Source organism: Nipponia nippon, unplaced genomic scaffold (assembly GCF_047370975.1).
Source record: "Nipponia nippon isolate SJK-2023a ecotype South Korea unplaced genomic scaffold, ASM4737097v1 scaffold_1, whole genome shotgun sequence".
Lineage (NCBI taxonomy): Eukaryota > Metazoa > Chordata > Aves > Pelecaniformes > Threskiornithidae > Nipponia > Nipponia nippon.
Window position 1 is genome coordinate 150,705,324 of NW_028262290.1, and position 22,054 is coordinate 150,727,377.

Below are 22,054 nucleotides of genomic sequence, written 5' to 3' on the forward strand. Positions count from 1 at the left end.
TGAATACTGATGCTTAAGACAGTCTTTCAGTCCAATTTTTTCCTTAGTCCATGTATTAGTCTATATATAGACTAATATAATAAGTTTGATTATTCATAAAAGGTTGTTTGGATAACTTGAAAGCACATGAACTGTCCTGAAGACAAGTCTTTTGTTCTCAAATCCTGTTAAGAATTTTCCTCTGATGCAATACATGTAAATACAGGTAAAGTTTACACAATTTGGTTCATGATAAGTCTTTTGTTAAAAGGGAGTAACAGCCAGCTTATTTGCTGGTGATGCTTCTTGTTTTAGTAAAATGTAATTTTTGAGGAGTTCAGAAATCAGTCAAAAAAACCCTTGCACTTAATATGAGTTTGATTCATTACACTCAGCCTCCTTTTTTGCTTTTTCCCCTTTGTGTAGATGAAGAAAAATTGGATGACCGAGCCAAACTAAGTGTAGCTGCAAAGAGGCTGCTTTTTAGAGTAAGTATTACATTTCCTTAATAGAAGGCTGAGTTAAACATTTCATGTACAAGATGCTGAAGAACCCAAAGTGCATTAGAATGAAGTGTCATGCAGTTAACCAAGTCCAAGCTACATAACTTTTTTTTTTACTTCATCTTGCCTACCTATACAGTAGACCTATTGCTCTAAACCTTCTTTAAGAACATCATGTAGAGAGATGTGTATTTAGTTTTAACTTCATGACGCCTACTGCGCAATTACATCCTGCTTCTAATTCAGAGATAGGCATTTGGGAGATTTACTACTTTGCATGCAAGAAAGCTAAAAAGAAAGTACTGTTTTAGAACTTTTCTTCCATGGTTTTAATTATGACATATGTCCTCTTAGGAAATGGAAAAATCATTCGAAATGAAAAATATTCCTAAACCACCTGCAAGAAGTTCAGCAGTAGAGAGAAGGCTGCGGCGTTTGCAGGATAGATCACACACACAACCAATTACCACTGAGGAAGTGGTCATTGCCGCTACGTAAGTCTTGTACATATGTTGCCTCTAACTTTGATTCCTGCTCTTAAATCTGGGAATAAGCTCCCTATATGTGGTGTTTACAACTTTGTAGCAAGGAAAACATTTGTTGTTAAGGGCCAACTTCCTTGAGAACCACAGGGGGAACCATATTGATATTCCTTTTTAGAAGTAGAGGGGCTAGTAAAGCATAACTTGTACGAATTGTAATTTGGCAGAAAGCGTATGAACCTGTAGATTAGGGAAACGGGATTAATCATAGCATTGGTTCATAACTCAAGTGAAAAAGATACTTCGCGCTGAGGGAAATCTGCGCAATTTCTTATGGAATGTATTTGTACTGGGGAAAACCTTTTACACTCTGAAATCTCAAATGTACTTCTTGGAAATGCATTTCTTGCACTCTGGTCATATATCATGAAATTTTCCTGAAAAAAGGAAAGTCATTTTTGGGGAAAATTAAACAAAGGTGAATGGACGTTCACCTAATGATCTACTAAAAGATAGCTTATGTTATGGGTAATAAGTAACTTCAAGAGACAACCTGTTTGCTCCTTTAGGTTTTTAGTTCTTTCAGAGTATTTGAAGTTATTTTGCAAAGGTCGCAACAGATAACTCAGTTAATTAAAAATCATTGCTGTTTGGTTTTTTTCTGTTTTGTTTTGGTTTGGTTTTGGTCTTTTCTGTAGTTAACACTCAATGTATTGCTTTTCTTAATGCTTTTTTCTTCTCTCTCCCTGTGAATTTTCCCTCCTTGGCAATTCTTTAAAGTGAATCTACCCCTGCTTCACGTTCTGTGAATACCCACACAGTAGTGACAAGAGTACCTAGTCCCACTGTAGTTAAGAGCACTGTACAACCTATCAGGTACTGGGGGGGATAAACATGCATGTTACATGGAGCGCAAGATTCTTCAATAGCAGATGCATCTTTAAAGTCTTGAATGCCTTTTCAATGTGTCAAGTCAATACTCGTTTCAAGAATATTTAAAACATTTGTCAACTTCATTTATGTTTGCATGATAAAACAATGCAGCTTTTTTTTGTCATCTGTTTTCAGGGCCTTTCTAACCACACTTACCTGTTCTAGAAGCATATTCTTCTTCTTTGTGAAAGAAATAAATTTGCATGTGAGCAAACCTAGCAGAGCCCTCTTTGCTCTTGTACTTTTTTTTATACAGTAATGTCATCTTGAGATGAAAATATCAAAGCTGAGTGCTTGATTTCACAAGCAGTACATATACTCTTTGTCTGTCTCTACATATATTTTTTTTTAGCTTGCAAAATTAAAGGAAAGATAAGAAATTGCACCACCTATAGGTAAAGTTGCAGAATACTGTTTGCCTGTTCTGAATGAGAGAATCTTAGCAGAGACCACAAGGGGGGGGGGGGGGGGGAGAGAATACTACTAATTCCGTAAATGTGGCTGAATCTAGCTAGAGGTGAATAAAATATATTATTGTAGAGACAAATGCAGTTACAGCTTTTATGAATGAATGTGTCTGCCTTCAGCATTGGTCAAACAATCTTCAAAATTAATGAAGTATGTTTCAAAACTGTTCTTTGTTGTTGAGTTACCCCAGATAACTCAAAATGAAAGACAGTCTGAATTCTGTTCCACTTCAAATTATAAGAGGCATTACAATTTATGCTAACCTAAAAGCAGCACTAACTTGAAGTTTAAATCCGTCTTTTAAACGTTTTTGTCATATATGGTCCACAAATTATTTCTAATAAAATTGAATTTTATGTAAATTGCACTGTAGGACCCATGTTTGTTCTACAGCAGGCATCTTAAATGTCTCTCTATTGCACTGTATTCGGTATAAAGAGATTGGTCTGAAAAGTCTCTCTTCAATCTTGAGTTCCCCTTTTAAAAAATTGTTGTGTCCAAATCAAATGAATTTGTAAATGAAAATGTAACTTTATTTAAATCTTCAGCTGTTTGAATTAGAATTCATCATGCCAATGTTGAACCACTGCATAATCACTTAGGCTGCTATATTACATTGGCTATTGTGCTTCACGTGCAGTTCTTCTACTCCTATGAGGTTGAGATCTTAAAACTTCATAACGTCGTCTTCAAAACTCATTTCCAGTTCTGTTTCTTCAGCTTGCAGGCATCAGCACACCAAAAAATTTTAGCTAAAGAGGAGATAAGAGCAGCCAAAGAGGCAATGGGGCAAGATCAGTCTGATGAACCAGATTCTTCCACCTTAAGTTTGGCAGAAAAGATGGCTTTGTTTAACAAACTGTCTCAACCAGTATCCAGGGCCATCTCCACAAGGAGTCGAGGAGATATTAGGCACAGGAGAATGAATGCTCGTTACCAGACTCAGCCAGTCACTCTTGGAGAAGTTGAGCAGGTAAGTGCAATCTTAGCTCTTTTTTGTTTGTTTCTTTTTATCTGAGACAAAAGCTTCAGTGTAGGATGCCATAACAGCTGGCCTTTTCTTTGCTCTGAGCTACACACCGGGGTCATGACATAGTCACAGGAAAAAGTTTGTCAGGAAGCAGTCTTATGACATTGAGGAATGACATCCTCTAAAATGTTCATCTTCATTGATGTGTTTTTCTTTTTAAGTAATTCAAGAGTATATCATCTTCCTGACTTGTGCATACTGTACCTTTCACAGTGTCTGCCTTTTCTGGTAGAATATTACATGTCTTCCAAGAGTAAATTCCTGACCAAAGGCGTAAAAACTGTGACACATATCATCATGCTTTAGATGTATTTTCAGGGAATTTTGGAGCTTTGTCATGTGCAACTTTCAGACTCTTTCCTGAAAGCACTATATATTTCCATTATTAGTCAGGACATATACTGTCATTTTCCTCTGGGAGGGGGCATTGGTTTTTATTTTTATTTTTTTCTCTAAAAGCAGAATACTTTTGAAATTCAGAGAGTCATGGTCAAAATGTAATTATGTAATATGTGCAGTGGAATTGGGCTTCCTGTTCTGGAATCCTTCATATAATTGGAACTGCAAAGGAACGCCTTTTTAGTGAAGTTTGAGCATAAGATGGCCAAGCAGTGGTCTTTCAGAGCTGATGTTCACAGCAGCAGAAACATCAGCCCCTTAGTATTACAACTTTAAAAGAAATCACTTTAACAGTGAAGCACAACTCCTATGCATGTTGTATTTCTAGGGAATCTGTGTTAGAAAGTTCCTACCATTCTCTTTCTATATGCTTCATTCATGATTATACGTTTTCCATATTATAATAATAGAATAGCGAGAAGGCAGGATTTCTCTAACCATACCGGTGCAAAGCTGTACAGATATATAATTGTGCTTTATGCCTACTTTACTTAGGCATGAAGTAGTAGTAAATATTTGGCAAATTTATTTTAACAAGATTTCCAGACTCTACTTAGTCCTCTTTCCATTCGTTTTCCGCATGCCAACCACTGTCACAAGCTGGACTTTTTAATTATTGTGTCGCTAACTTGTTTGGGGGCCAGGAAAGTGATCAACAGAAATGGGCTGAAGCAGATGGGAAAGAAGCCAGTCACGGTCACATTAGCTTGTCAGACTTGTACAGAACAAATTTGCTCTTCAAGCAAGGAAATGCAGAGGAAGCATGTTTTGTCATCTCTTTCTGAACCTAGCGAAAGAAACCAGAGTTAACTCTGAACCAAGCTCAGTGGGAGTGTATTTTCAAAAAGACTTTCTATAGTGAACTGTTCATTTGCAGTGTTGGCGTGTTTTGAGATGCAGTTACAGTTTTCCTAGGAAGAAACAAAAGGAAGGTATCAAAATAGATAACTAGAGGTTATATCGCCAAAATACATAATTGCAAATGTAACTATCGTGTAATTAAAGCTGATATCCCTTTGCTGATCTCCTCTAAATTTCTAATTCTGATAGATGCAATGGAAAAAGAGTAACCGGGTAACTATTTTCTTAATCTTTCTTTGGAATTTTTGAGCTAGCTTAGTAGTCTTTGCTGTGCTTTCTGATTTGTTTAATGAATGACTGTGTCGTCCCTGCTTTATGGAATTTGCATGTGTGTTTTAAATTTTCAGTTGATTTCCTCCTACTGGTTTGATTTTTGTCTATTCCTTTTGCATGCTGTTCACTAGCCCTGCAGTTTAAGAAAAGAACAAAGCCAAACAAAAAACCTCTCCTGATGTGTATGAAGGCATGTTTGTCAGTCTGTTTCATAGCTTTTGTCTCCTTTAGAGAAGACAAAGCCAAGCTCTACATTTCAGAAAAATTTTGCATCTTAACTGTCTATCGGAAAACTTTCTAAAATTATTATGTTAGAAGAGTAGAAAAGATAATTGTTCCACTGTAGAGGCTGGCAAAGCAAATTTTGAGGGTTTTTTATATGCTTCTTAGATTCAAATACTTTGCTCAGAGATGTACATGATAGCCAAAGTTTGCTATTTGAAAAAGTCTTCAACTAACAGTCCTGCGTGAAGGTGATTTATGTGGCAGAAGAGCCAGGAACGTCTGCCCTATGTAGGGCAGCACGGAGCAGAGTCTCTCTCTGGCACTGAGCTAGCTCCAGAGCTGGAAGCTGCATAACTGTATCAGAGCAGAGCTGTGCCAAAGCTAATTAGCCCTGCTGAGATGCAGAGTTGATTAGCCTGGGCACATGGCATGTCATCCAGTGTCTGGAACCCGAGCTAATTTCTTTCCCCAGTGCTGCACAGTACCGTGTCAGTATGAAACTTTTCACAGAGCCCTGACACAGTGTCATATTGCATGCTACACATAAACTCTTTATTACTAAAGATGTTGCTGTTCACATGCAGTTGTTTCTTCACTGGGTGGAATAATCCATCTGCAGCCGAATTATGGAGGCATTGTTGCTTTCCTTATCTCTTTCTAGTCTATATTTATAGAGCACTATATTCATATGGAAGCACACCTCTGAGGAACTGATGTGATTAGACTGTTTTCAGGAATTGATGGTTTCAGAGCTTTTAAGTCCTCTTTTTTTTTTTTTCTTCCCCATAGGTGCAAAATGAAAGTGGAAAAATCACTCCCCTGTCAACTGCAGTTGCAACATCAGTTTCAACAATGGCATCTGCCCTTTCTCCGCTGTATGCTGGAGACCTGCACATGAAGCCAGCTAGCGATGGAAGTGTGAGCGCTGCTGCTAGAGCTGATTTGAGATTCCACTCTTCAGCAGAAAACTTGGACTCTTCAGGAAAACGCACACAGAAGTCAGAACAGTGGCAGCCCTCAGTGGAAGCACCAGAAAGCAACAGAGCATCAAAGAAGCATGAAGAAGAGAGAAAGAGGTTTCTAGCACATGAAGCTAATGAAATTACAAAGTACAGCTCCTTTGAGGATGAAACCACACATCCCGTTCCTGAAAAAACAGGAGACTACCATAAAGAGACAGCCTACAGCTTCCTGAGGAAGGGCAGCATGGAACTGTTTAGCTCACAAGCACTTTTTCAGCCTCTTGAACAGAAGGAAATTGATACTCGCATGCAAGGTAAATGGGAAGTCAAAGAAGGCCAGTCCTTTGAAGAAAAGATGGATTTGGAAAGTGTTATGAAAAGCAAGACTTTGCAAAGAGGTGTAGTATATACTTGCTTTTGGTGTAGTCTCGTTCAGCAAATGATGCTGTTTCTCTGATTTTAAACATCTTCATTTCAAGCATTACAAGGCTGGTTATTTTTCCTTTTTTTTAACACTGCTTAAAGGTAGAGAAATACCTGTGAGATCTTGTTTTACAAATCCAGTTTTCTCTTTGTTATTCTTTCAATTCTTCAGCCTTTAAAGATGGTTCAATTTTTTTTCAGATTTTCGTTCTTTGAAAGCAGTGGTATTATATGCTGCAGCTAAGATTTATCCTTTCCTCTTTTGCCCTTGTCCCTGCCCTCCAAAATGCTGAACAAGCTAAACTTGCTGCTCTGGGTCAAGTGTCTGTTCTTAATTGTTGCCGCCTTGTGCATATATAGTTATGTATTAACTACATATGTACATATATAGCTAGTAGTGGATAATTTTCAGATAACTAATTTTGCAAAACTACTATTAGTTTGTCTTCAGTGTCGTGACAAAATATAAACCAAGTAATTCTCAGAGCAATTACATTTCTAGATGCAAAATATAATTCAAACTTAATAAGTAAATTCACCCATCTTTAAAGTGCTTTGGAAATCATCAGCCAGTTTGGTTGTTGCATAAAGCCTTCTATTCTGTTGAATTTAGAAGGCTGTTGTATTAGTTTTCTGTTTTATTATGATGGAGTACAGGACCACAGTACCCTGTAGTGCTAGAAGCACTTTTGTCTTCATCCTGTGAAGTTAATTCATTTTGAATTTAATGGTCTTCGAACAGGTGTAGGGAGGAAGGTATAGTTCTGCCTGTATTCCTCAAAAGCAGTGTCTGTTTTATCCAATTACTTTTGGTGACTGCAGGGGAGAAGGGGACTGGGATAAACCTGGATCAGTTGTGTATCAGAGGGGTGTTATGCTTGTAAAATTTCAAAAAGAAAAATGAAGATCACTTATTTCCTTAAGGATAACTGCAATGGTGCATTTATCTTTCATCAAGGCAGTTTGTCCTGTGGTTTAACTGCTGCTTGAAAAAACAAAACCAAAGAAGCCCCCAGCACCCTCCTAGAAAATAATACCTTTATGAAGCTATTAACTGTCCTCCTAGTATGCTACTTATGCATTAAACTGCTTTACCAATAAGTTAATTTCTTATTTAAATTTTGTCTGCTTCTATTCCCCTACTCTTTGCTCCTCTCTTGCTTTCATCTGTCCATTTGTTTTCCTGTTGGTGTGATGACAGGAGCAGCAGTTTGTGCCTCATCCATGTGAAGTTCAGAATTGTGTATTGAACATGATCTTCTGTGGCTTTATGAGAACTTCAGTCACAGAGGGCCAGTCTATGCAGCTAATATTGCACAATTAATCTTTGTACTCTAGCTCAGCCGGAAATTTTTTCTCTGTTAGGATACCATGTGATTTGAATGTTAAAAAACAGATTTGCTGCTTCAGTGTTAGTAATGTGTAAAATATGTTTGAGAATAGCGCTAACTCTAATTCAGCACTCCTCTTTTGAATGGGCAGACCATGCTGAACCTACTTCTGAACTCACCAGCATATCAGGAATGAGGACAGTTTCGCAAACTGCAGCTGCGGCATCCTGTAGACTCCAGGAGCTCTCTGACCAATTGGAAGGCAAATTTAATAAGAATTCCTGTGAGATGTTTTCCGTTGGAGAGAACAAAGCACAAACTGAGGATGTCCTTGATAATTCCAGCAAAACGATGTCAATTAAGGAAAGGTACTTAAATTTCCCTTTTTAAAAAATTATCTATATAAATACAGTTATTAGACTGATGGTATAAAAAAAGCTATAAACCTGCTTCTGAAAAAAGCTAAGCAGTAATTATTAGGCTTTATTGGATGTCAAACACTAACAGCAGAAACATGCAGCTAATCTGCCTGACATGCTTATAAGGCAGATGGTGGTGAATGAGAATTACTGTTGAAGAGAACGTGATAATCTGATTTTGAAAGAGCCACCTGAATAATCAATAAGTAGTTCAGAAAATGAAAGTTGTAAAAATACACGTTCTAGTTACATTTATAATGATATAATCAATATACTTCCCCAGGTTCTGCTTTCAATTACAACATGTATAATGGGATTTTTTTTTTTTTTAATAGCTAGTTTTTTTGTTGGTTTATTGGAGTAGTCTCTTTTAAATAAGCTGACTACAGGGAGTCAGGGATAAACTCTGTGATGTTTCCTTCTTTACTTCAGAAATACACGGTTGCCATTTTGACTTCTGAGAACTTACTGTGGTGATTTTAAAAGGGTAGTAAGTTGGACAGGTTTGTGGGAGTATGAGAAATATTTTTTCCAACCCAAGGTCATTCTCATCTGAAACAAATGTTAAGTATTTTGCGCTTCTGCAAACAGTAGGAGTTCACAGCTAGAGCTCCAATAGCTGCTGTAGTACTTGTAGAAGTCATTCTAATTTAGTTAAAACTTTGAGAGTATAAACTCAGCCCCAAACTGTAAAAGGATCTGGTAGCAGTCCAGGGAGTAAAATTATGATTATTTGCTCTGGGTTGACAAATAGGGTATTTTTATTTCAGTTTTCTGCAGTGAAAGCAGAACCAATAAATAAAAATACCTGCTTGATTAAACTTTCACTGTGTAAAAGTATTGTCGCACTTTGTGAGATGTGTGTGATATTAGGAACTCCAAACCTTTTTTTTTTTTTTTTTTTAAAAACACGATTCCAAAGCTTACTTCTTAAATTCATGTATTTCTAGGACGTGTGTGAGTCATCCTCGTTTATAGAGCATCCCCACTCCCTGTTAACCCCTTAACATAAAGAGGGGGCGCAGGGGCAGCTACAACAGCTGTGCAGTCTTAGGCCCCCTTCTGAAGGATGTACTTAACTTTTTCAGTTTACTGTTGTTGTTTTGTTTAAAGCAACCGTCATCCCTCCTGTCCCCCTTCTGTAAATATGTCAACTGTCTGGCCAGATAAGGTCTAAGACCAGTAACTTCTGGTTTATAGGTGGTAAATGATCTGCCTTCGCTGATCCTGGTGGGGAAAAAGAGGTTGGAGGGAAGGGAAGATCCAAGTATTAGCAGCTGTTTCAGTCCTAAATTTAATGCTTCAGTTGAGTTGATCTCTTGAGGAACTGATGTTAAAGACTGTCAGTCACGCTCGCAATCTGCAATTGCTTTCATTAGGCCTTCAGTACCGTCTAGTCAGTCCCAAAGCTGACAAAAGAAAATACCTGCTGTCTCGTCAGGAATTTTTATATTCTGATTCCACAAATGTCTGTAAATGGCAGAGCTGGTATCAAAATGTTTTAGCCTTCCAAAATACCACAGTAGTCTACTTCTTGGCCCAGAATTAAAAAACTACAATCAGTCATTTTCTTTTGCTTGGCTATAGCAGATGCCAAGTTTTCAGAAACCTCGAAGAACGTTTCTACTGAATATTAACTATTACACTTTGGATTTTTTTTTTTTCCTTTTACTTTCACTAACTTCATCTTCCCATCCAGTGGATTTTTCTGGCTGTGTCAGACATTCTTTCACCTTATGGAAGAACAGCTTTTCCACAGATTTAATGATATTTGGGCAGGATGCATGCATGCTGGTCTGGATGAAAGTGATTTTCCACAAAGACTTACTTTACTGAACTAATATTATCCTTGTGGAGTGCGTGCCTACCTGGCATTTTCAGAATTACCTATACTATATGGAAGAAAAATGAAAATCGTGATTTTTCAAGGAAGAAAAGACACCTATCCTCTCTTCTTCTGCAAACATGCAGCTTGGAGGTGAGAGGGAGCAAAGGCTCATATCTTTGAGTAGTTTTGTCTGTGTTTTGTTTTAGGCAGCCAGGGCCAATGCACTGATGTGCTATATATGAGTGGTGGAAACCTCTTTTTAATTGTCTTGCCTTCAGGAAGAGGAATGTCTTGGAGGACTTCGAATTGTCAGGAGCATCAGTTGTGTGTAACTACCTATCTTTGTGCATTTATGGAGACCAAAGTTGCTAGAAGGCTACCCTATCAGCTCCGCTTTAGAAGTCAGCTGCATGCCACGATCACTATTTAAAAAAACTACAGCTAAATAATTTCTGGTGGACCTCTTACTATCATTCCTTCCTTCTCAGGAAGAGCTCAGCCTAAACTTAATTTTCAACCTGTTTTGACATGTGGACACCAGAGCAAGACTTTCTTATGCAGACTAGTCCCCACTGCAGTGAATTTATGCACTCTTTAACAGTCGGCTTTCTTTTTGTAGTTACTTATCTCACATTGCCTCCAGAATTTATGATTTAGCTGAAAAGAACTGGTCAAGTGCAGCCAATGGGGTATGTGTGAAAGCCAAGCCTGTGTCCAGTTTAATCTGTCTCAAGGATAACACTAGTAGCTAAGATACTAAAATACTGCCACAGAAGAAAGATGTGTCATTTTTGACATTTTTTGCCAGGATTTTTGGCAAGGCCTTTCATACAATGCTCCTTGTTTAGGCAAAACCATTGTTCAAATCTTGTTTCTATTTTCCTTCAGTATTAATCCAACATTTTGCCTTCAGCTGTGAAAGCTTTTGCTTTGAACCTATCCTGACGCCTCTGGGATGACGATCATTCTATCTTGATGGCAGATATTCTATCTCAGTAGCCAGTGAAAGAAGGATACAGAGCAAGCTGTCAAAGATCGGCAGATACATAAAAAGCTTTTTTCTTTCAAGAAAAGAGTAAAACTGATTTTTTTTTTTCAGATCGGAAAAGGAGCCTTTGGAGGCAAAAGCAGCATGAATAGAACTGTGAAAGTGAATGATGAACGAGTATTCATTATTTATCAAAAGTGGAAAACTAGAGGCATGCAATGAAACTAGTAGGCAGCAGGCCTTAAACAAATCCAAGGGTTAGACCCAATGATTGCTTATTTTTGCAGACTTTCCAAAGAATCAACTGCTGTCTACTTTGATTTAAGCTACTGAGCTGGTGGGCTTGCTTGTGCAAACCAACTCAGTAGTTCTTGCATCTTTATTCATACAAAAAGGTGCCCTCCAATTGTTGATGGGTCAGGGCAGTCTGAGTTTATTGCTGCTTCCATCGTTCGAAACAAACACATGGCTTTAGGTTTTACACAGCAGTGAAGTTTTCAATGGCGTACTCGGCATACATATTTCTTTAAGTGGTGATTTCATTGTTCAGAACAGACAAACGTGTGTTCTCACTCTAGGAACGAGTTGTTTTGTTACATATTACAAGTGAAGAGTGGAGGGCTAGTATGAATCCATCCATATGACAAAGGAGAAAACAAAGTCTTCAGAGATACAGAAGCATTCTTAGAAGCATAGATTTTTCTCTTCCTGATCAGTCAAGCTGTTTGGGACAAAGGTCTAGGGCAAAAACCCTGCAGTAACGTCAGGTTAAAAAAAAACAAAAAACAAAAAAAATTTGTTTCTGCCTGCTATGCTGAGCAGCTATAGACATTTTTAAAAATAAACCCATCTTAGGCCAAAGCTGGCCAAAATGCCTTCCAGCTTCAATTATCGCAGATCATTTCTAAGCAAAGCTGACCTGAGAGAACATAACTACTGAAGATGATACAACTGCATGGTGGCAATTCAGTCCCATCGTGGTCTCCTCCACAGTTTCACATGTGCGTGGATGCACTCCAGAAGATTAGTTCTGGGCAGTGAAATCTTGTATACATTTTGGAAACAATGACCGTGGCCTCAACTCCTTATTGTGAGTCCTTCTCACACCTACTCATCCCGTGCTGTGAGGTGTGAAGCAACCAGCAACCCTGCCAGCACTGCCTGCCTGGGCAGGAAGAGAGGAAATAACTGCTTTCTTGAATACTAACATTCTTACTGCCATTGTATTCTGTGGATTTACTGTTTCTGCATTCTCAGTTTTTCTCAGATGACTGCCTTGGGACCAATTGGTCATCCTTGAATAGGTCAGTAGGATGGTTGCACCCCCTGGATTTTTGCAGGAAGCAGCTGCCTGAAACTTTGCTTCTGGCTAGACCTATTCGGTCCTTCCTTCTCCTCAGAGTTTCAGGACAAGACTTATGTGAGGGTAACAGTAATTGCATCTATAAAAAGGAGTCTCCATATCTTGTGGTCAAAATAGGTTGCTAACACTTTAACTACTGAACCTGTTCAAATATTAATAGGGTTAAGGGTTTTGTATAATCCTTACTGAAATGCCCTAGACTGAAGAAAGTTATGTAGTAAAACTTAATTCAACTAAAATAAAAATTGTTTAATGGACCAATGCAACTGTTTGCACAAGTACTACAGATATACATTTTATGGATTACTAAGAATGATTTTGGAAAGCTAGAAAATTCATATAAATATTAATTTCTGAGGGAGGTAAGCTGAAGATCATGCCTGTGTAGACCTTGTATTCCTAACTGACTTCCCCTACCCCCAAAACTTAAGCACCTCAGGGTTTGTATGGACAAATAGGTTCTAATTCTAGCAAAATAAGCGTACATGCTGTCCCCACCAGAGCCAGTCAGTGTCCCTTTGTGCTATATTCAGAATTTTGCTCAAGATTAGGAAATAGCACTTTTAAAAGATCCTACTTACCCGAGATTAATGGTAATCCACATCTTATATTTAAGGCATCCTTTAAAGGAGTTGAATCTTGCAGATAGATGTCATAGCTGTGTTATGGTTAGCGCCAAGTTACTAGTGCATTGGTACTACTGATTTGTGTCACAGCAAAGCCTGAGCTCAGCAAGGAGATACTAAGTGATCCCTAGGAGCCTGATAGTAACCTCGGTCACTGGAGTTGTAGTGAAAGAAGTAACTGCATAGTTGTCATTTGATGTGCCTGACAAGACCTAATTGGTGAGTGCCTGCTGAATAGACCCCTTTCTTCTTGGGTTTTAAAGAAAAAAAAAATTAAATATTTTTTTAATGAGTACATAAAGACCAAAGGTAGGATTCATCTTAATGACTTTGGACATCTACAGCATAAGCATCTATAGCTGAGCTAGTCACTCTCATGCCTTCTCAACAGAAGGGAGGGAAAAAAGCAGTGATTAACGTAACCTATTAATACATCCACTTTAGGATGATCTGTGTTGTACCTTGGTCTCCCTTGACTGTATTGGCAATTTCCACTGCCTGTACAAATTAGCTGGGGTGCCTGTCTCAGATCAAGATGTCTGTGTTTTGACAGATGATTCCCATTCAACATGTTCAGTAAAAGCTTGGTGTTCTTTTGTGAGCTTTGTATATATGTATGAAATGTAAATAACTATAGTTAATGTTAGAAAACTTAATTTCAGATTCTCTTGAATGCAGCATTAGTGAAACAGTAAGGGTAGCTTTTGAGGAAAATGGGAAGTACAGTGTTTAAAGCTGCCTGTTGGCATGTTTTTTTCTTCTAGGTTGGCATTGCTGAAGAAGAGTGGTGAAGAAGATTGGAAGAGCAGGCTAGGCAAAAAGCAGGAGTACGCAAAAGTGTCTGTCACTGATCGTAGTGCGCAGATGCAAGAAGTTGAGCAGCTGTTGAAGAAGGTAACTCTATCCTTGTTTGGAAAAAACATTTTGCTTGAAATGCTTCAGCTTTTTGAAGATGCATCCAACTAGACAGGCATGCCTAATATTAGCTACTAGCTCCTGCTATTCCGCTTGTTGTCAGGCTTGTTTAAAAAACAGTTCTCCCAACATGAGAGCTCTTTAAACGAGAATGTCTTCGCTGCCTTGGGACATATAATATTGGTTACAATGTCTTTACATCAGCAGATTATGAACCAGTAAGCGGGCCTGTAAGGCTTCTGGAATGTTTACAGGTATAATGATTTAAGCCTTTTTTTCCTCACAATGAAATTGGCTTAAGACTTTTAAGTTTGGGGGTTTTCTTTAGTATGGGTGAGCTTCTAAAAAATTCATATTCCTAAAGCTGTGTTGTCTCTGTGCATATACTTTTTTTTGAGCAGTGATTTTGGATCTTAGAAACACTGAGGAAAAGCAGGTACCAGAGCATTCATAAGCCATGTGGCTTTTGGTTATCTTGCATGATCTTTGGTGTTTGTGGATAGCCAAACCCATCTGGACAAGGATTTTATCTCTCTTGTCTGTGTTAGTCAATAGAGTGGGAGATGGGTAGAAAGGTGTAGAGGAAAGGGAAGTCCACGTTGTTAGCACGTTCCGGCCATGTCTACACATGAGTACGTTATGTTGCCCAGAAGGAGTGGATGTGTAAAGCAGAACGATTACTGATGAGGACCTGCTATCCATGCCATACTTACTTGTTTTGCTTCAGGCTAAATATAGTCTGCTCCTGTGGCCTAACTGCCATTGGCATCTGTGGTGTTACATGGGAATCCAGGAGTGTGCTTCAGGGCTTAGTTTGATCCAAAAGTCTGTGTGTTCTGCAATGTGAACCAAAGCACAGAAAGTGAGGATAACTGGGACATGTGCTTCAAAATGGACTGCTGGTTCGAACTGCACGACTAATGCAGACTTGCGTCCCTTCTGAGTGTAGTATTTTGAAAATGACAGTGTCAGATAAAATAGGCTGCTTCAAAAGCCTTTAATTTTTGAAGGAGTATTTTCACAGAGGACAAGTGAAGATAAAATTTGTGTTATAAATTTTACAAGTGGCGACAGTAATCTTTGCATCCAATTATTTAGTTGTGAAAATGCTGCTTCTATTAACTAGTATGGGCAAAGAATAACAAAAAGTCTCCTGTTCCATCAGTATATTACAGTAAGGAGTTGTTACACAGTCTGTCATTACTGAGGATAAATCTGTGCCTGAACATGTGACTGACTCATCAGTGGTTGTGTGTTAACTGGACAGAAAAACAAGAAAGCTGATTTTTGCAGTTTGTTTTATGGGTTTTGTTTTGGTTTTGCCCTGTGGACTTGCTCAAAAATCCAGTTGCTAGTTTGAAAGATGTCCTAAAACAAAAATGGTTTCAATGAGGAAAGCAAAATTGCGGTCACATTTTTAACAGGCTAGTCTCCAAAATGACAACTGTTGAGATCAGATAACAAATGTACTCCAGCTAAAGACAATGGGGTTGAGAAAAAGCTTTAAGCAGCTGCCAAGATTTAGGCAGAGGCAAAACCTTTGTTCTCTCTTCTCACTCCTCAGCACCCATATCCTCCCTGCTGTGTTACCATGTGCAGCAACTTCACTCAGCATAGCACAAGTTAGGCTTTTAAAGCAAGTAAGGGAGCATAAAGTGCTTGAAGGGTACAAGCTTTGAAGTGACAATGCTGGCAGTGGGAGTTTCTGTGACACTGGGTCACCCACCCTGTTGATTCATATTAGCTCTGGGCTATTTAGAGCCTAAATAAAAGGATTTGCATGTCTGCCAATGGGTGAAATCTTGGGTGTATAAGAAAAATTGTTAGTCTTATTAGATACACAACTTCCTGAACCGTATTGATATTTGTGATGCTGATTCATTATGTGATACATGATAAATAATGTAAAGCTTCACTAAGTTGACCACGCTGTTTACAGCACACCATGTCAGCTGCCCTTAAATCTGGAAATACTATTATTGATAATTAATCAATATGATGGCTATTATCCTTTGAGGACCATGAAGCAGTGTGCCACTGAAGTCTTCATTTGTAGAAGAGCTTTGAGACTACGATCTACTTAAGAATCTTAGTGCTTTCTGTTGCTGGATTGCGATAATACAGGAATTGTATTGATTACTGTGTTTTGAGCTAGTTAAAATACAATTTCCACACATGGCAGTCATGCATCAACAGCAAGGGTGTGTAAACTTCTGTCATGCCCTGCTGGTTCAAAATAATGCCTGAATTATTTTTATTAACTTTTATTATTATTATTAACTCCTGTTAATGTAGGCAGACACCTTTTTAGGTTTTCTTTTGCGTGTGAGTATCTCTCTTAAAAGGTTATCTGACTTGTTCTGGAGATTTGATTATTGAAGCAAGGGTGTATAAAATAGAAGTTATTAGGGTACATTTAGGTTTCTTATAAACAACAACAGTTGAAAGATACTCTTAATAAAATAGTTACATTAAATAGTGCTATCCGATCACTTCTAGTCAAAATGCTTCTGCACAGTTGTCTTCATGGTGAGATATTTCTCCAAATGTGTTATAGTCATTTATATGTAGGCTAAACTGTAGAAAAACCATAAAATTCATGGAAAAGCTGACAGAGCAGCCTCAAATGGGGAAAAAAGGGACTAAGGAATTAACTCAAGGAGATACAGATGAGGGGGGAAGCTGAGATTTACTTGGAGGTCCAGCATCTGTTTTGATGATTGCTGCACATAAGAGGAAAATTTGTTGGAAGCTGTGAGACTTCTTAAATTATTTATAAGTACGGTAAAACATACTTGGACAACTCAAAGAATAGCTCTAACATCAGGGGAACAACTGTACACTGAGAAATTTCTTACTGAAAAAAAAAATCCCTTTTATTTGGGAAAAATATTTTGAATTTAGTATATTTGTCATCTTAGGATGAATGGATGGAAGACTTCCAGTTTGTTGGGTTTTTTCATGGGTAGAAAAAGTAACTAACTTTAAAATCTTTCCTTAGTATCAAAATAGCAAGATTTACTGGAATGAAAATTTCTATTTTGTAGTCAGTCATTTTTAACAGAGTCCCTGATTAATGTGATTATCAGCTGCATTGCCGTCGCATTAAAGCAGTGAATGACATTTGAAATGCACTTAATTCTTACAGCAACTTCAAATTGCAGCTCAGCACTGGTGTTAAAGGCTAGGGCTGAACAGTCAATTCAAAATTATTCAGAGATGAAGTGTGTAAAAATCTTAAAGGGGGTAAGCCCTTAAAAAGTGATCTTTAGGCAAAATATTAGTCTCTTGCTGTGGTAATAGTTTTAGCCACTTCATGTATGGCATCCACCAAGTGCTTGTATCCAGTTCTAATCAAAGCTGAAACTGTAATGATTAGGCTTTGTTTTGAGCCAGTCTAATGAGCTGCATTTACCCATATTCTGTGCGATGTTCCACATTTGCTTTAACCTATAGAAAGGAAGAAGAATTATAGATGATAAAGCCGTGTCTAATCAGCTTTGGGTAAGCCGAGCTCTGAGGCAGGGGTTATTTGTAGGCTTTGTTTAGAATGGTGAGCTCACCTTTGCTGAGTGCTCTGGGCTTAGCAATTCCCTCCAGATGGCTTTTGCGTATCCGGGTTTTAGCAAGCATTCTTTCCTTTCATCCAGAAAATAGATGGCTTGTTATTTAGTAGGGTCTGATTAAACTTGCAGCAGAATTATTCACATTGTGGTTGACATGGTTCATCAATTTAATGGTGCATGAAAACAGAGACATAAAAATTATCAGCATATGAAAAGTGTATCTTCTGGTTGTGCTGTTTCATTCTGTGTTGAGTTGTAGTGATATTGTTCCTAACTTGTTTAATTCCTGCATGGAATGGCTTTGGTAAACATGCTGTTGAATTATGACAACATTTTTGATCTCTGGCTTTCCAATAGGGAAAATATTTCTAGAAGATTAAAAGATTCAGATGTACTTCATTTTAAGAAATTAGGGGAAGATGAGTTATTTCCCCCCAATCTCCATTTCTCATAGCCCAGTTCTTTTCTAATTCCTTTGCTTTCCTTCTGTCCTTGTCATAGGAACCTGTATATGCTTCTACTTACTCTCCCGTTATACCTGCTCTCCATAAATTTCATCCTTTTCTACCTATTAATCAGGTGAGCAAAAGTCTGCACAATGTAAATGCTCAACAATTTCAAATAAGCACATTTTGACAGTTTTTTTTTTACATAGGAAATTAATAATCCTCTTAACTGATTAAACAGCTTAGTAAATGCTGCTTAAAAGAAATATAGTATTATGCTACTATGCTGTGTACTCTTCAATATACATTCTGCTAATGTTCCTCTTACCGTTGCTTTTCTAAAGATTCCATATCTGTTAGACTATATAGATGAGAAAGTAAATGAAAGAGACATTATTGCGTTCATTATCACACTGAAAACTTGCGAGTTGTTAAAAAGGGTATATAAAAGGAACAATATGTAACTGAATAGCATTTATTTTAGAATCAAATGCTGTGTACCCTGACTTCTCTGTAAGTGATGCACATGTACAATGTAAGACATAAGATCATCTATTTTATTGACTGTAAAAAACAAACTGCTTTTGTTCAGAGGTGACTTCGCTATAGTGCTTTTCCCTAGTCCCTGTCTAAAGGATTTTTGCCTTGGCACATCCTGCTTCTATTCTCTGACCATCCCATCTTCCTGCTTCTCTCTCTTTCTTCTTTTAAGGTCTGTAGTACTAGTTTGAAAGAATCGAGCTCTCTGATTTCTGATGAACGTCATCCTTGGAGATGGAAGGTGAAATGCTGTATAAACTTCCTATTTAATTATTGGAGGGAGGAGTAAGACAGAAAATTACATTCAGATCTAAGATGCACGTTCCCAAAGCAATTTGTGGCAACAGAGTTAACTTTGTGTTTGCTTGAGAAAAGAGCTCTGCTGCTGTTCTAGTAAATGTTAGAGAAGCTTCATGTGAAGCATTTCTCAAAATCATGTCCATGCCTCTGCAATTCCATCATAAACAATTTGAAGAACTTACTTATGAAGAATTAATATATAATGAAAACTATAAACTTTCTTCAGCTAGAGCTACATAACAAAGTTGTCTTTTGAGCAGAGTAGAATACTAGATCTTGCTCTGAGCAAACAGTACCTGTTTCACATGATCAGAGGTAAAAAAAGCAAAGGCGGGAGCAGTCAAAGAAACAAGTTGAAGAAAATCACGAGAAAACAAGGAGAGTTCACTGGAAGGTCTCAATAGATCTATGCAAATCTAATTCTGCTTTATTACACCTCCTTGTCCCTTGCCTCCCAGCTCAGATCTGTGGTTGTAGTACTACAAGGAATCCATTGGGTTCTTCATTCCCACAGAAAATACAGTGTGTGTCCCATGTGGGGAGCATTCTGACCAGCATGCATAATGGCAGTGAATCCAAGGGGCACGTATTCACTGCTAGAACAGAGGATGGTGATTATGGCAGAGGCTACTGGAACTAGGATAAAATTTTGACTGCTGATGTTTACCGTTTCCACATTGACTTTCATAGTTGTTTTTGAGGATGATATTTTACTCTGAATTTTTTTTTTAATTAGAAATTAAATTTGGGGCTAGTAACTGAAGTGTGTTAGTGTTACTGCTTCTCTGTAAGCTCTGGATTTAATACAGCTTTATTACTATTTACTTCAAATAACCTATTCATTTTGTTGTGGCAGAGTTCACCGTGGCTATGTATCTAGAAGGTAAACATATAGCCTAACTTAACATAATATTCCTCCAGTAGTGAGAGGAGGTCCTTCAATGGGCTGTGCATCCCATCTCTCTTAAAAGGGGAACACCCAAAAAGTATTCATCTTTCCATTGACTGTGGTGAGCTAATCCTGCCCTCTTAGAAAGCTCCTTCCTTCTAGCATAGTGTCAAGGTGCATACAGATTTGTTTGGGTTTTTTCTGGCACAATTAATGATTTTGTTGTTTGCACCAAAGATGAGTTGAGTATGTTCCATTTTGCTCAAACCAGTTTTGAACAGCAAGACATGCATTTACATTTGAGTGTTCTCCTTATAACAAGACCCATATAAAGTGGCAGAGGAAAACAATGCGGAAACTTTTCCATACTTGTACAGTTGTTGGATTCTTTTTGTGCTTTTTTTTTTTCTTAGGAGCCTAAACCAGAGAAGTTACTTGTATTAAAAAGCAAATAAATAGTTTTCAGATTCTTCTTTTATGTAATTTATAACATTGGTTTTAAATGGATCCCCCTTTTGAAAAATACATTTTTTCTATGTTCATTCTTGGTTTAGACTCTCCCAGGTAGGGGCAGTCTTGGTCTTCAACATAGAAAACCGTGAATTCTCTTATTTCTTGCATCAAAAAACAAAACCCCAAACAACAAACCAGCATGCTAACAGACCACTCTCAGTTGTGTTCTTGTGACCTAAAGCGGACAATGCTTGGACTGGAAAACTGTAGGGTACAAAATGGAGCATTGCCTGGATGTGGGCCCTTCCTTAGCATGAACTGACGCTGCGAAAGCAGTGGAGTGCCTGTGCGTACCCTCAAGACGTGTTGCAGTACTAGAAAAGACCAATATCATTATCCAGCCTAGCCAAGCAGTAAGAGAAAAGTAATCCCTGTTGCTAAATGTTCTTGCATTGAGTCTATAACTCCTTCTCAGACTTAAAACAGATCTTTTAGAAAAACACGCAGTCTTTATTCTAAACTCTCAACAGACAGAAAATGCACTGCAATGCTAAGTAATTTTTCATGTGTAATTACTCTCGCCAGGTAAAACTTAACACTCTCTTCAGTAAAAATAAATGCTCGTCTGATTTAATCTGAGGTAGATTATTTTTCAAATCTTGAAAAAGTATTTTAGTGCTTTCCTGAAACTTTTCAAAATTGTCAGCATTCTGGACAGAAATGTAGAGGCTGGAAATGGATGAGCTATTGCAGTACAGATTATCTGTTCAGAACAACTGTTCCATGGGAATTTTTCTCTCTTCCTAATTGGCTGGTTTTTGTTTGTTTCCCTTTTCAAATAACATTTCTCTTAAAAGCCTCGCTTACCAGATTTTTCTGATAACCTTTTTTTACCCATCTATGTGATCATTTCTTCATCTTCATCACTCTCCTGTATGTTGGTGTCATCCTGAGGGTCTTCTCAGCAGAACTGTATCTTTCTTCCATGTGCATGAAAACGTTTTGATCAAAGTTGGGACAAATCAGATCACTGCGTCGCTCTTTTCTGTTTAGAAATAATTTTTCAGTCAGTTAACTAGTTTGCAGCCTGTAAGCTGCACTGATATTTTTATATTGCTCAAAAAAACCTCAGAATGTCATCTGTGATTAAGTCAAATATATTAAAGAAATCAGAGGTAACTGTGTTAACATATTTAATCATACTTGATCTCATCAAACTTACCATTTTGATTAAACCTGTTTTCCATAATGCCATGTGGAATGGCATTAATTACGTGCCTGTGCTTTGATTCTTTATTGATTGTCTTACAGCAGTCTTCCCATGAGCGTCTGGAACAACACACAGCTTGTGTGACCTGTACCTACATGCTTTAGTTCTACTTCTTCTAAATATTGTCCCCCTCCGAGCTTTTATCAGTCCTATATATTTTCCCATTTTCAAAGGCTTCTTTTAAAATCACTGCTTGTGTTCAGGGCATCTCCTATTCCAGTTCTTTCATGTTGTTGGATGCCAATTCATCTGATCCTTTTTCAGTTTCACTTCAGTTTAGGACTTTATCATTTGTCTGAAAAAAGAGATATCAGTGAACACATGGATGTATTTTTCATGACAAATTAGGGTATTTCATTGAATGTCACAGCCTTTTCTTGTTTAATGGCAAAATAGCATTGGGGCTGTTGTCTTCCTAAGCTTTTTTTTTATTCCCGATACACTAAAATAATTCTTGTTTTGGCTTTTTAGTGGAGTCTTTAGCTCCCCTTATCAAAATGTCACAATTACAAATTTGAGATTTATTCTTCTTTTGTATCTTTTTTTTTTTTTTAACTTGGAAATAAAATTTGCACTTAAAAG

At 37.7% G+C, this 22,054-nt stretch overlaps 1 protein-coding gene across 22 annotated transcripts in view; it reads left to right on the forward strand.

Moving 5' to 3' along the window:
• SVIL (supervillin) overlaps positions 1-22,054 on the forward strand; it is a 142,498-nt gene that overhangs the window by 94,147 nt on the left and 26,297 nt on the right. For 9 of the 22 annotated variants that reach the window (XM_087777815.1, XM_087777833.1, XM_087777702.1 and 6 more), the window contains 10 exons: positions 406-467; positions 837-976; positions 1,745-1,840; positions 3,086-3,338; positions 4,845-4,868; positions 5,943-6,513; positions 8,021-8,237; positions 13,858-13,987; positions 18,076-18,153; positions 18,733-18,801. In XM_087777815.1, coding sequence (XP_087633941.1) covers positions 406-467; positions 837-976; positions 1,745-1,840; positions 3,086-3,338; positions 4,845-4,868; positions 5,943-6,513; positions 8,021-8,237; positions 13,858-13,987; positions 18,076-18,153; positions 18,733-18,801 — 1,640 coding nt within the window. The remainder of the gene's footprint in view (positions 1-405; positions 468-836; positions 977-1,744; positions 1,841-3,085; positions 3,339-4,844; positions 4,869-5,942; positions 6,514-8,020; positions 8,238-13,857; positions 13,988-18,075; positions 18,154-18,732; positions 18,802-22,054) is intronic. The other 13 variants (XM_087777786.1, XM_087777795.1, XM_087777873.1 and 10 more) reach the window with 8 other exon arrangements.